At 35.3% G+C, this 15,707-nt stretch overlaps 1 protein-coding gene across 1 annotated transcript; it reads left to right on the top strand.

The window, feature by feature from the left end:
- Positions 1 to 899: 899 nt before the first annotated feature.
- On the top strand, positions 900 to 4,752 carry LOTGIDRAFT_227856 (hypothetical protein). Its single transcript, XM_009045479.1, has 2 exons — positions 900 to 1,312; positions 2,354 to 4,752. The coding sequence occupies exon 2, from the start codon at positions 2,375 to 2,377 to the stop codon at positions 4,034 to 4,036; it is 1,662 nt and encodes a 553-aa protein (XP_009043727.1). The 5' UTR covers positions 900 to 1,312; positions 2,354 to 2,374; the 3' UTR covers positions 4,037 to 4,752.
- Positions 4,753 to 15,707: the final 10,955 nt, after the last annotated feature.

The following is a 15,707-nucleotide window of genomic DNA, read 5'->3' as shown; positions in this document are numbered from 1 at the left end:
ATATCGTTTGTAACTATCCAGAGAATAAAAATAGCAAAACACAACACTGGTCAACAGCAATATCAAAAGCACGACTTGCTTCGGTACACATCGGATAACTTTAGACATTCGGTAAACCATTATATTTTCATTAAATGCATCTACCATTTCGCGTTTCATTTACTCGATTTGGTTTCACTGAAGAAAGAAATATTTGACGTATTTATATTATAATAAACATAATATAACATAATATTCAACCTGAAATTATCAATATGTATAACAAGTATGATATATATTATTTTAGATAGAAATATTTCAACTGCAGTACATAAATAGTTAAACAATGATGTTAAACAATGTAATTTTCTTCAATAAAGGGATTCAAAAACAGTAATTTATTCGCCCTAAAACCCCAAAAATTGCAATTGAGATTGCGATCTGATCTTACATATTATGATGGAGTATAAGTTTGTCTTTCAAGAAAGTGGATACTGAACGATATTTTTGTGTGTGTTTTATATAAATATTACACAATAAAACTGGGGTGTTGATTATAACCAGTTGAGCCGAAAACTGAGTTAGAAAGGGTGAGAATAACCGGTTCCTCCTATTATGGTATATCCCATTTTAACAAATTATGTCTGAATCCCTATGATATCAATGAACTCGTCTTCCTATGAATATAAAATAAATGAGACAAAAGTGGGTCAAACAATGATCGACTTGAAACAATGAAAATACACTCTGAGGAGAAGGATTAAAATCAACACGATCAAGACAACGAACTCTGCTTCTATCACCAATTGATAGAGTGAAAATAAAACATTTGAACTCTGTCCTTTGAACCAAGTAAAATCTCGATCGCAGTTATTTTGGTATTGATTGAAGTCACCTACCATTTCATACTATTCGCCACCATTTGGTACATGCCGTATGTTCTGTTACTATCAAACTATCTATACAGGACAATTACTACTTGATAACATGTTATCTTTCACAAATGTTACGATTATTCTTGAGCCATCACATATACTATGTTGTGTTCAACTCAAGTGAACGCATGCATGTAGTTAATGAGTCATGTGACTGTTTTGAATGCTTCTAGTTCTAGTCTGTGGCCGTGGTCTTGATTCGTGTACAACGTCTATTACTATACTGTTTGATTCAAACGTCTGTAGGAACTAGGCTATTGTTAGTGTCTTCATTATGCTGAACACTAATATATTCATATCTTAATTCCTGGTTAATGAACAAATTACAGTTATAACTTTAAGAAGTTAAGACAGTCGGTTTCGTCTAGGCTGTTGATATTGTGTGTGGTGTGTTTTATGTAAGTATTTCCATACTTATATTCATATGTTATCTGTTTTGACCTTGACCCTGGAACTAGAAGGTCAATATTTTTGAGTGTAGGTCCAGATAGTACTTTCAGTGACTATTGCCTATATACACGAAATATCACGAATATGCTATAGATTTGGCGTTTGTACTTTTGATATAGAGGGCATTTTCTGACCAAAACATTATCCTGACCGACCATAGGCCTATTATGAATGGACCTAGGCCTACAGAGTAAATTTTTCAAGATTTGGATTGAATTGAAAGTTCATGGTTTTTAATGCTCCAACGTAATGTCTTACACATACATGATACTTATAGCCATTTCTAGGAGCAAATGCCAAAATGCTCTATTTTAAGCAAAGAACTCGTTAGAAAACTTTTGAACTGTATGTCTAATGGCATGCCCTTCCCGGGCTTGTCGCCAAAAAAAAAAGGATCTCATGTCCCGTTTTAATTATGTCATTATAAACTAATCAAGGCGTGTCGTGTAGGACAATTCTGGTTAAAGAATTTATGTTCACGATGACAGTTTTAATTTTAAAAGATATTCCACCACAATTTATGTGATCTGTCAATCCTACCGATTTACGTAAAAGTGGACAAAATGCTAAGTTCTAAATGACAATTGTTAGAAGACCAGAACACAAAATTTGAGTCAACGAGTGAACTGAGGTGAAGTGAACACTGTGTCGATAGTACTGTATTGTATTTTCCACTGAGGTTGGTAGAGAGATCCTAGGATCCATTGTGAACATTTGTTTGAGAACGCGATGGCTTGAACTAGGAATTGTGTGACTTGTCTCAGAAAGTCTTTCGAGGATTTTCAAAGAGATCGTAACAAGAGTTTATAATTTCTTGTGATCTACGAACATTTTGTAACACTCTGATAGCCATTAGTGACTTAAATATCAGTTGGCTGGTTCAAGGAATAGGCCTAGGTTGTGAAGACACGAATATCCACCCGTTCATATAAAATTGTCATTTATAAACCATATTCTCTTTTAAACAATATTCCATCTTTTCATTTCAGATCAGAACTATTTGTTCCACCATGTCAAGATTTGTCAGGTTTAATTGGTCCAAAAGGACAATGAAAAGGTTGATACTAGCTTCAATAGCATTGGTATTGATATATTATATAATACAGAATCAACCCTTTATAAACTTTCTAAATATGATTCGCAAGGATTCAGATCAGAGTCCATACTCAGTAAAAACATTTTCACATGGTCTCATACCTGGTGATTTCATGATGTCGAACGAAACATACAACTTAATGAGCAACAATCTAGAATTAAATTTAGTAACTTTACAAATACCTTTAACCGTCCATTATTTTTGGTGCCACGATAAACAATTTGAATTCCAACATTATCTCAGTATTTTCGGCGCTTTCCGGTTCCTTAAGCCAACCCGAATCATATTCCATTATTATGTAAGACCGAAGCTCGATACATATGGTTATTATCAATACTTTGGTGATCTGTTTCGATACATTCCAGTTATTGTGGAGGAGAAACTATCAGAGATGTGTTCAGATGCAAGTGTTAGGAAAAACCTTATCCTAAAGACGTTGAACGAACGTGGTGGGATATACATCGGAGAAACAACAATATTAACAAATTCGCTCTCTTGGTTTAGAAACTTACAGTTTTCATATTCTCCCGGGTTTGAGCTAATTCTAATGAAACGTGGAGCAATAGGACCCTCTTCAGTAACATCATTTCTTAAATCAACGCCTTCTAATCTTATATGTGTTCATCAAAATAATTTTAAACATTCCACAAAAATTAGTGATTGTGTTATTATTAACTCTGAAATATTCCCAAAAGATATAATGACACTGGACTCTGAATTCGGGCGTCTAACACGTTGGATTTATTATGGAAGTAAAAAGCTAAGAACCCCGCAGATTCAGGAGGGTAAAATGGCACCACTCATTGTGCACTATGTATGGCTCGGTAAAAGACCATTTACATTTGATAAATATCTAGGTTTGCTTAGCTCAGTTTATGTTCTTAAAGCTGAATTTGTTTACATTCATGGAGATGTTAAACCAATAGGTCCTTACTGGGATGAAGCTAAAAGGATCCCAAATGTGAAATTTATATTTCGGGAATTCCCTACATCTGTTTTTGGAAATGAGATTATAAAGTGGGCATCTCATGCAAGTGACGTTCTTCGAGCCGATATTCTAATACGTTATGGTGGCATTTATTGTGATTGGGATGTTTTGTGGGTAAATCCAATACCTGAAAGACTGCGTAAATACGATGCAATAGTTAGCATTGATTGGCCAGGTGCTGGAAAATTTCCAGATATTTTTAATCCGGGTGTCCTAATCGCTCAAAAAGGATCAAAATATATGCAATACTTTCTAGAAAGTTATCGTTATTATTTAGACAATGATTGGACCTATAACGCTGTTTACATGCCTTACAAAATCTACGAGCAACACTCAGATTTAGTTCTCGAAGAACCCCATTTACAGGTGATATGCGCAAATCAAGCATGCCATCCAACATGGCTACCAGGTTATAACAAGTACAGCCATCTGAATAAGCTAAAATTTGATTGGAGAAACGAAACTATGTGTATCCATATAACCTATCCGGATCCTAGTGAATACGAGAGTCCAGAAGCACTCCATTCTTCCGATTCAATGTTTGGAGACATCGGTAAATTTGTTATGAAGAGAGCCGGTCTCCATTGATAGAATAAACTTATATTTCAAAATACAAATTCATAATGAATGATGTTTTTTTCTTGAAACTGTTATGTTGTTCGAATATAAGTAGAAATGTTATTTAGGACCGGATTTATTACTCTATGTTTATCACGTCTGTCGTTTTTAAGCAAAAGCTTGACTCAAACTTATAATCCGTAAGGCAAAAATTAATTATGGGTTAGGATTATTGTATTTCAATTACAGTTTTCTAATAAATATTCCCAACATACTGATTTCTAAAGATAGCCGAAGGTCCTTGATAAAAAGGGGAAATTGATAGCATCGACTTGCACCATTTCGATTTCTCTTCTTGACATCATGTAAGGTTAGGCATATCTATAGTAACCGGAATCACCCGCATCAGACGGAAAAAAATGGACAGATTCAACAGAAACCATAATGGCCATAATACACATAAAGGAAAATCTCCTACAATTTCTTAAATCAAATTTAATATGTATATATGTTATTAAGACATTTTTTTACATTTTATATTTAAAAGGAAAGTTTCAACGTTCGACCAATCGTACCTACGAAGATTCTTTAGCTAAGCTAATCAGATATACCAGGGATGACTTTTTTCCAAAGACCTGGGCCAGTGCTTCTATAGGAGAGTATCTCTTATAACCCCTAATGCATATAATAACATGAAAAATATCTTTAAATGTAGCTTTTAATATAATGGTAGTAGTATAATAGTATTGTGGGTTCTAATTTATCCTTATGCGTCTATCCTGTCTATTCAGCCCAAATTACTCTTTCAAATGAAAACACCAGTCCTCTAAATTCAATCTTTAATACCCAGATTCACCTGGTTAAGAATAATTTCAAGTTATAAACGCGAGACGTAGACGATGTACTGAGATAATAAAATAAAATAATTATAAATCCAACCACTCCCTACAAACGAAAAGATAGCTTGCCAGGCAAGGTAATATACGCCCTCTGGCAGCTTTGATTTTGAATAAAAATACTTAGCAGTACAGTAACAATCACCAGTATGAAATGTTCAACCTTCAGTCGTACACTTCTTTTGAACTCTTTAGGGCGATACTGAATAATACGGAATATAAGTTATTGCCCTTGTTCTTGAAAACGTGTTCAATTTTTAGCTCGTGAAAACTCTAGAAGGCAAATATTCAATCTTCAGCCAAGTTTTGTCAAAATCCAGCAAGAATCACGCCATTTAGTGTTTAAGAGCTAAATTTGAAAGCGTTTTCAAGAACAAGGGCAATAACTCACACTTAATATTTTTCAATTCTTCTGATTTTCAATAGGGTTCATCCTTGGGTGATAACAAACACTCATGTCAAGTTTCGTCAAACTCTGTCAAGAATTGTCCCTTCTAAAGTGTTTACAAGCTAAAAATTTAACGCATTTTCAATAGCAAGGGCAATAACTCATACTAAATAGTTTTCGATTATTCTGATTTTCAATAGGGTTCATCCATCCCCCCCCCCCCCTCCCCCCACTCATTTCATGTGGACGTATAAAAAGGCATCATTTCCACTCTTACCAAAAACTGCTCTAAAGTAGCTATATGGGCAAACGACTGGGGCTTCATTATTTCGGAAGCTAAAACCGTCGGTTTGTTCTGTAGCAGAAAGAAAGATCACGACAGTATTGACCTTAGACTGAATGGTGTGAAGATTAAGCATGAGAATTACCACATGGGGAGCAAACAGACAAACTCTAATGATGATGTACAGGTCACTGGTTCGTTCAGTTATTGATTATGGTTGTATTGCCTATGGTAAAGCAAGTGATACTCAACTGAAGAAACTCGACGTTCTACACATGGAAGCTAAATGTATTGCCACTAGGGCAGCCGTAGGTACGAAGAATGAGGCGCTACTTCAGGAGGTGGGAGAGAAACCCATCTCTCTTCGGAGGGAGGAACTATCTCTCAAATTCAGGGGGAAACTTCAGTATTTGTCCAAAAGCTGTTCAACGTATTCCAGCATCAGATGATTTACTCGTGTCGGACATAACCAGAAGAATCGGAGTATTTCTTACGGTCACTGATCTATTGAGAGAGCATCAGCTCTCAATCTATTTTTCTCACCTCTTCTAATTGCAGTTATTTCCGAAATAAGAAGAATGATCCACAACTACCAAACCAACAACGACCAGAAGATTGAACTAGTATGGGTTCCATCGCACGTCTCCATTCCTGGCAATGATCAGGCAGACCGTTGTGCCAAGGAAAGTCTGAGTCTGGAGGATATCTAGCCTGTAGAACACTCCTATTCGGAATTCTACAGTATCGTATCTTCTAGGATCAACCAGAAATGGGCCGACATGTTACGGAACCTCGACACGGCAAGATATCAGGTTGATCCGAAGATACCAAACCAAACCAAACCAAACCATCCATCTGTAGCCATTTGCAAAGTGGCAACCAGACTCCGGACCAACAACGTACTACGGGACCATCAGTTCAACGCCATTAAATGTCGCTGCGGCCACGTTGCCACAAGGTCGCATGTCCTCATTCAATGCACTGAACTGGAACTTGCTCGTAAGCCACTGACAGAGTACCTGGAAACCAACGGCATACCACTCACCATACAGAATGTTTTGGCTCCACCCACGGACCACTGGTATACGATAATGGAACTAGTCTTCCATTTTATAACCAAATCTGTCTTGAACAGATAGGCGTCATTTTTATACTCAAAGTTTCTCAAAATTATATCCAATCAATTTAACAATTTTCATTGCAGAAACATCAGAGAACATCCTTCCCCCTTTTGTTGAAAGCTTCCCCCCCCCCCTCCTTTTATCTTTTTCCTCCCTCTTTTCTCACTTTATTTTTTTTTCTTTTGTTTTTAGGTCATCTAGTTTTCCAACAGATAACAGATAATCTAACCAAACCAAACCAATGACTACCAATCGACTACCAATCAACAAGAAATATCATGATCAGAACGAGTTTGGAAGAATGAGGGAGTTCGAGTAACTCACGCCACACCATCCAGGGCCGAGTTTCACCGCCGTGTCATTCGACCCGACCACATCTAACGAAAAATCAACAACCAAACCAACAACACAAAATCATCCAATTTGATCCAATCTAACTACCAACTACTACGACTACCAACAACTACCTAGTTTGCGATGTATCAGCATCCGCTGGAAGCGAACGTTAACTTGCCATCTACCTACCTACCTACTCTTACCAAACGTGCTGTAAATATTTGCAGAAAAGAAAATCTTCAAGAAGAAATCAACCACCTTAAACATGTATTTATAAACCTGAACCAATGCCCTGAACACCTAGTCGACTAAACAATAGCTATAGCCATGAAACCCCCAACAGCAAAACCAACAGCTAAACCAGAAGCTCTACCTATCAGAGTGAGCATACCATTCAATGGGAACTCATCATACAAGATCAAAAGATTATTAAAACAAAATGGGATTGAAACTGTTTTTACTGGCCAAAATACACTAAAAGATATCATTCATGCAAACGGTAAATTACAACCAACAAATCAAGCTGACCCCAAAGGCTGTGTTTACCAAGTTTTTTGCTCTTGTGGGGAATCGAACAAAGGGGAAACGAAGAGACCACTTCATAGAAAGGATCAAAGAACATCAATCAAATGCAGCCAACAACCAATCAGCAATCCAAGACCATATAAAAGTTACAGGCCACAAAGTCAATTGGAATGAAACCATTACATTAGCCATCAACAAAAGCAATAAGAAAGAAAGGAAAATTATTGAAGCCATCCAAATAAGAAGACATAATCCGTCAATCAATAGAGATCCTGGAGTTTTCATTCCCAGAGCCTATGATCACCTTATTAAACATTAGAAGTTAGATACTTTAAATGGGTTCTTAATCCTTTGTTTTGTTATGTTGTTTTCTCTTTACCTAAACATATATATATGCCTGTTAATCTTTGTAATATTATTCATTGCTTGATAAAGACCAGAGAACACTGGTCGAAAAGTCGCTCAAATAAAGTTAGTAATTGTAATCCATAAGAATTTTTTCGTTCAATAAAATAAGCACTAATAAGTCTCTCGCAAAGGATTGTGGGTAATATTGAAAATTTGAGCGAGGGAAACCGACAAACTAACGATGCAAAATGTGCATCAAGCCGAATCCTGAAAAGGTAATTCTACTTTCAACCTGTCGCAGCTAAATATATTGTTCTATATTGTTTGTATAATTTATGAAAGGCGATTACGTGTACTTGTCACACTTGTGATCGTTTTTGAGCATCAAATATTCTATAGAAACATTAATTGACTGAACGTCTGAAACCGAACAGAGTTCAATATGACATTTCAATTATTCTTGGTCGCCCATATACCGTTAAGGTCGGCGACAACTCACTTTGTAACGGAATTTCTATTGCTGCGTCCTACAACACCAACCTTAATAAAAGATTACCCAGAATTCAATAGTGTGTTTTTTGTACATCAATGTCCAACGATAACAGGGAAAATAGTTGAGGACAGATAGCGGGAATGCGCTACTTTAAAGGAAATACATTCGTCTCAAATAAATTAACAGTTTTATACCGAATTGTTATTAGCCACAGTCTCAAAAACGTTTTCTTCAGTTAAATTTCGATCCGCAGTCCATGATAGGTAGTTAAGTAGACTGTTCTGATACAATCAATGACGTCAATAAATAAAGACGTACTAGTTTTGCTGTGTAGTCGGTGATCTTCCAGATGGCACAAAATTACGTTGGCTTATGCGATATGTGTTCGTAGCTTGTGACAGTAACAAGTATGACAAAAAATAATGCAACAGTTCAACACAGGCTTTAGACTTGACAGGTTACTCAAATTTAGGCTCAAAGGCTATCATATGATACAATACTCATCTCCAACAATTTCAGTTATCAGTCCCCATTCACCAACTTATAAAAATCCCCAATTTTTTATCAAATGGGATACGCACACACATATCATATCGTTTCGCGATACGTCGATTCACCAATAGATGTTTGTTGTGTTATACGCCCACATGAAATGTGAAGCGTCTATTGCCGTCACCTTCCGTTGGTCCGTCCACAATTATTGCTCGTAAACACTACACTGGACAAAATGTTTGACGGATTTTGACGAAACTAGATGTGATGGTGTGAGTGTTCGTAATCACTGAAGGATGAACCCTATTGAAAATCAGAAGAATATTTAAATTATTCAGTATAAGTTATTGCCATTGTTCTTGAAAACGCGTTCAATTTTAGCTCATTAACACTCTAGAAGGCACAATTCTTGACGCATTTTTTTACGAAACTTGGTGTGAGTGTTTGTAATCACCCACACAAGGATGAACCCTATTGAAAATCAGAAGAATATTTAAATCATTTAGTATGAGTTATTGCCCTTTTTCTTGAGAACGTGTTCAATTTTTAGCTCGTAAACACTCTAGAAGGCACAATTCTTGGTGGATTTTGACGAAACTTGGTGTGAGTGTTTGTAATCACACAATGATGAACCCCATTGAAAATCAGAAGAATCGAAAAATATTTAGTACGAGTTATTGCCCTTGTTCTTGGAAACTTTTTTAATGTTTATCTTGTAAACACTTTAGAAGCAACAAATCTTGACGTGATAATTGTTTATTATTACCCATAGATGAATCCTATCGAAACATCACAAAAATAAAAAATGTGTTTTAGGAGTTATTGACCTCGGGCTTGAAAAATTTTTAGCTCTTAAACGCTAAAAGACACGATTCTTGCCGAAATTTTACAATTAGTTTTATTATTCACTATCGCCAGAAAAAAGTTCAAAAGAAGTGTATGCTTGAAGGTTGAATATACTGTACTGCCGAATACTTTTTTATTAAAAAATCAAAGCCAACATTTGACGGAGTATTTGAATCAAATCGTCAATAGAACATGTTATAAGCAAGTTCTTTTTTTTTTTCGTACAAATTAGGAATTATATAATTTACATCAGTAAATGAAGATAAGATACTAGCTAATGACTTCGAATTTCGTGTTTTTAAGGCATCGCAATTCGAATCTACTATTGTATGAACGTATATCAACATTCTTGCAGAATATCGATCTCTATTTGTTCATAGGTCGTGAAAGTGAAATATCTTGTATGTAGGCCCGAATTTTAACAATTCTTGGTATGTTAACATATAATTTTGAGTATATCGTTAAACATGATTATTTGATGAACGATTTTTTAATTAATTGATTTTGATCTATCTAAAATAAACCAATTTGGCATGTGAATATACGAACGAGACTGCAGTTGTAACCTGGTGTTGATGGAATTTGGCATGTTATGAATACTGTTGAGAAATTGGAGTTGATTTTCGCGATTTTTCTTCGAAATGGATTGGTGATCACTACAGAAAAAAATTTCTTCTGCTTTTGTCGAAATTTGGAATGCTATATTGGTGTTGTCTTCGATCTTAGATTTAAGTTCAATTAACGGTTTTGAGTTATTGATCTTTGTTTGGCAAAAACAGCGTCAAAATTTCTTGTGAACACAGTTATATCTTCTATCGTTGATTGTTTTGACATTAATTTGGTTATAATTTGATTTAAACAATATTTATTTCATTTAGCAGTGCAATACAAATTATAGAACGGTATGAAATGACGATACAGAAACAAGCTGGTAGCTTATGTTAATCTGCTTCTTCTGTATTCACAGTTACAAATATAATATATAAAAAGTATAACGGTAACGAGGCAAGATAAATAAATATACAAAGATATATTTAAAAAAAAAAGAAAAAAAAAGAGAGAAGTTCAGTTATCGAATAGAAGCTGAAGTGCGTTGAACAGGTTCGTTGGTTAAATGTGAAACATCAGTATGAAGCGTTTAAGGTTTGGAGTTTGGGGTGCATATCATGTTTTATAAGGTAAAATAACTTTGATTAGTCAAAGCGTTTAGTAAGATTAAAGAATTTGTGGACTGTATTAACTATAAATTCGTTTTCATCTTTACTAACATGTGTATTTCCATAAAGAAGAGTTCTAATGTCCTGAAAACAGGGAGGGAGAAGTCTGATAGTAATTTGTCTAGGGTCTATGAAATTCGGGCAATATAGGAGGAAATGTTCTGAATCTTCATAGTGGTGACCACACGAACAGGATGGGTTATCGGAGATGTGCATCAAGAATCTATGTGCGTTTAAGGGACTTTTCGAATTATGAAGTTTGCAGTGCGTTATTTGATTTTTGCGGACACCAAGGTAATAGTGGAATGGGATTGAGGAAGTGTGACAAATGTTCAGATTTTTGGTGAGTTCACCCTTGCAATTAGAAAGGTTATAATTTAGCTAATGTAATTATTTACATACGTTATTGTTAAAGGTTTTGTAAACTTTTTACGATTATCGGAGACACTGATTTGCACCATTCTAATTTTCAGATCTGGCTGAAATATGCTGACCAATTCAATGCTGCATTATTTTTTATTTTCTTTTGTAAAAATTGGTGCTTTGTATTTTGTAAGGTATCAATGACGAAAATGGCGGACAACGTCAATGAGTTCACCCGTTTGTCAATAAATCCGTCGACCGTCAGTACGTCATTTGTTTAGCTTAACCTGACAATATTACTAAAATTTGTTTTTGATTCATTCTTTGATTATTTTAGTTTTTAGCCTTAGCGATGTATGATGGACTATGATTCATTAACATCAGTCCATCATTTGCGTCAGTCTGTATTGGCTCAACCCTTCTATGCGGAGTAAGTCCGTGAATACAGTGCTACTTCATGCGTCGCTCGCTCCGTCATTGGTGTGAATGGACCCATCATCCCGTCAATCCGTCATTGGCGTCACTCCGTCAATCATCACAGTGACAGAATGGCGAACTCACTGACGTAGTGGCGAACTCACTGACGTAGTGGCGAACTCACTGACGTAGTTGCGAACTCATTGACGGAGTGGCGAACTCACTAACGTACTGACGTATGACGAAGGCCTGGAAAGGAGAAGACATTTGAGCCGCCCTTCTTGGCCAACTCATTGGCGTAGTGACGATCTCACTGATGGAGTGGCGAACTCACTGACGTAGTCTTGGCGAACTCATTGGCGGAGAGGCGAACTCATTGACGTAGTGGCGAACTCACTGACGTACTGACGAATGAGAAAGCCCTCAAAAGGAGAAGACATTTCATACGTCACTCGTGAAGCTACCTTACAAAATTACAGAGCTTTAAGTAAATAACAAAGCGAAAGAAAACAGGATTACGTTTCAGAGCTAGTAACGGGCTTGAGGAAACCATCCACTTACTGACGGATATCTGGTGCATTTATTTCGTTTGGCGAAATAGCTTAAGTATATCACCTAAATCAATGCTGCATGATTTTTTCGTTTTCTATTGTATCTTTAATTATTTAGAAATTGCGTAAATAGACCACAGGATGCTATTTTTAGATTCCATGAGTGTTGACCAGCAAATTCACATATAAAAAGACCTGTTGTCGAATGACAAATACTTTTCAGTACAGTAGTAGAGTACCGTTGTTGAAAATATTATCCCTTTTAAAATTGTCTGAACATCACATATCATGAGTAAAATTTCTCAAATTATGCAGTTTGTCATAGAATGATCAAAATTATACATGCCTTTATTTTTAATTACTCTTACAAAGCACAAGGTTACCAGGGTTGTCAGTCAGCTCCAGTCTGGTGGTAAGAAACGCCCTAAGAATAGACGGTATCGCCAATTGAAGCGTGAACTGGACCGCCTGAAAGTCTGTCTTCAGAATAACAGCAATAATGGAATATGGAGATGCTGTCTCCCATCTTGTTGGCTTGTGAAATTAATAAAATGAAAATATCAGCTCATTAGTAGAATTTTATCTGCCCTAATCCGACTAATCCGTATAACCCAACTAATCCGGATTAGAAAAATTTGATACGGGTAATCTGCCGGGAAAGTGGGAACACCCCGTTATAAGTTATGTGATGGATTACAGCAATTATATTATTGTTGTGATCACAGTAAAAATAGATGTACTCCATTGTATGTTCAAAGTGTCATTCTCACTGGGTCAAGTGGGTGAATCATACCTCTCTTAAGCACTTCCCTCCAGGAAACTACATATTTTGAGCATTCCCAGACCTAAACACTGTTTAAATACTGTGATTATTAATCGGTTAGTCGATCGGAAAGGTCAAACCGATGTGAAGCGATAATGGATTTTCAAGCGATTTCCTATCACTTATTTACATATATTCAAGTCTCAAATAAACCTCTGAACTTGCGCAAGATGTATTTGTCAACTCAAAAAAACATTGACTCTCTTTGATGTTCCTGAATCATATTTTTTAATTCATTAGCATAAAAGTCTTAAGACAACGATGATTGTTTTGTAATCAAATTAACTTGTTCGTTTGTAGTTTGGTTGTAGTTTCTATTCTATTCTGATCTTGTACCAACGATGCGTTTGCAAACTTCCGACTTACAACGATTATGTATGATAAAACTATCAATGAAATCAGTAAAACTGGAGATACGGTCTGCTAGATTTGCTTTCTAACATTGTTTTTGGGAGAAAATTAACTTCAAACTCAATTATGATCATATCGATCTCAACTTTTATCAAAATCAATTGGTAACTATGCAAGCTGGATCAAGATATGAATTTCCTCGAGCAACCGAAAGATCATTCCATTTCCGTTTGAGTGATACTTGTTTTTTTTTAATCTTGGCAGAACAACAAACCTTAAATACTGTACACACTAAAAACATTTTCGGCAACGTGTTGCTCAACTTTTCGGATACACAACTGTTCAACATACATTTGGTCCTGTATACACACAACAGTTCGTTGTTCGATGGAGCAAATATCGAATTTTATTTGATTCGCAGATCGCGATATATTTTAGATTTATAGACCATTTCTGATTGGATAAAACTCGGCAACATCATTTATATCTTGGCTACAAAAACAATCTTGTTGTTTCCAAACTTTACACACTAACAACATTTTCGCCAACATAAAAAAATAAATAAATAAAAAAAACATGACATCTGCTCAACATGTTGCCAAAAATGTTGTCAGTGTGTACAGTACTTTTAGCAGATTTGAAACGCGCAAATTTTTATTGTTCGATTTACATTAATATATGATCATGATTATAAAATGATACTGTATTTTATTTCTGGAATAATTGTGACACATTGCCATCTATGTCTGATCGATTGTTTGGTATGCGATCAAATGTGAACGATCGAAAAAGGCATCCAAAGGATTTTTCGTCGATACAAATATCAAACTTTATTAAAATTCTATTTCAACTAACAAAAGAAAAACTCAATTAAATCAATCGGGAATGTCTTATCTCCAAGTAAACAAGTTTATATTTTTAATTTTCTTGATTTGTAAGAGGCGATCAAATTGCAGATAGAAACTTTATCGATTTATCGATTTATCACGGTTTGTAATGCAATCGATTAATTTTGGTACGTCTCTAGCACAAACTGAAGAAAATCTTAAAATTTGCTGGAATCAAAATGAATATGAAAAATGATTTTTTTGCAGGCTGTAGGTTATCTACAGTGTAGAGCTTATTTGTTTACCTTGGGTTTTCTTTTTATTCCTTTGTAATAAGATAACAGATAATCTAACAAAACCAAACCAACGACTACCAAGAAAGAAAGGAAAATTATTGAAGCCATCCAAATAAGAAGACATAATCCGTCAATCAATAGAGATCCTGGAGTTTTCATTCCCAGAGCCTATGATCACCTTATCAAACATTAGAAGTTAGATACTTTAAATGGGTTCTTAATCCTTTGTTTTGTTATGTTGTTTTCTCTTTACCTAAACATATATATATGCCTGTTAATCTTTGTAATATTATTCATTGCTTGATAAAGACCAGAGAACACTGGTCGAAAAGTCGCTCAAATAAAGTTAGTAATTGTAATCCATAAGAATTGTTTCGTTCAATAAAATAAGCACTAATAAGTCTCTCGCAAAGGATTGTGGGTAATATTGAAAATTTGAGCGAGGAGAACCGACAAACTAACGATGCAAAATGTGCATCAAGCCGAATCCTGAAAAGGTAATTCTACTTTCAACCTGTTGCAGCTAAATATATTGTTCTATATTGTTTGTATAATTTATGAAAGGCGATTACGCTTACTTGTCACACTTGTGATCGTTTTTGAGCATCAAATATTCTATAGAAACATTAATTTACTGAACGTCTGAAACCAAACAGGGTTCAATATGACATTTCAATTATTCTTGGTCGCCCATATATTTTCGACTCAGGCGCTGATCATCGCATAGATCTGAAATATATTGAATACAGAATACCAATATAAACTAGAACTGTGAATAGCTCCGAGCGTGGCTACGAGACACTACCCAATGAATTTCAACCTTTTGAAACTTTTAACCTGTTAGCTTTCAATTTCGGTGCTTTTAACAGGAAATTTATGGATATATGATGAATTAATCAAGTATATATTACTTCAGAAATGTCACCTCAATATTCTCAATTTGCAAAAAATGATAGAAGTAATTTACACCACATCACGATAAACCTCTCAATTATTCAATTAACAAAACCAACACACGTAGATAATCAGACCTAGTCACCAAGTGATCATGACGAACTAAATAAAATTTTGTCCACGAGTTCACATGCTGACTTGTATTTTTACTAGACTGAAAATCTTTAACCATTC

The sequence above is a fragment of the Lottia gigantea genome, assembly GCF_000327385.1.
Source record: "Lottia gigantea unplaced genomic scaffold LOTGIsca_1, whole genome shotgun sequence".
In the NCBI taxonomy this organism is placed as follows: domain Eukaryota; kingdom Metazoa; phylum Mollusca; class Gastropoda; family Lottiidae; genus Lottia; species Lottia gigantea.
This window is presented reverse-complemented; position numbering and strand designations above follow the sequence as displayed.

Excerpts from the sequence above, each read along its gene's own strand:
- LOTGIDRAFT_227856 (XM_009045479.1), top strand. The coding sequence starts at position 2,375 with ATGTCAAGATTTGTCAGGTTTAATTGGTCCAAAAGGACAATGAAAAGG.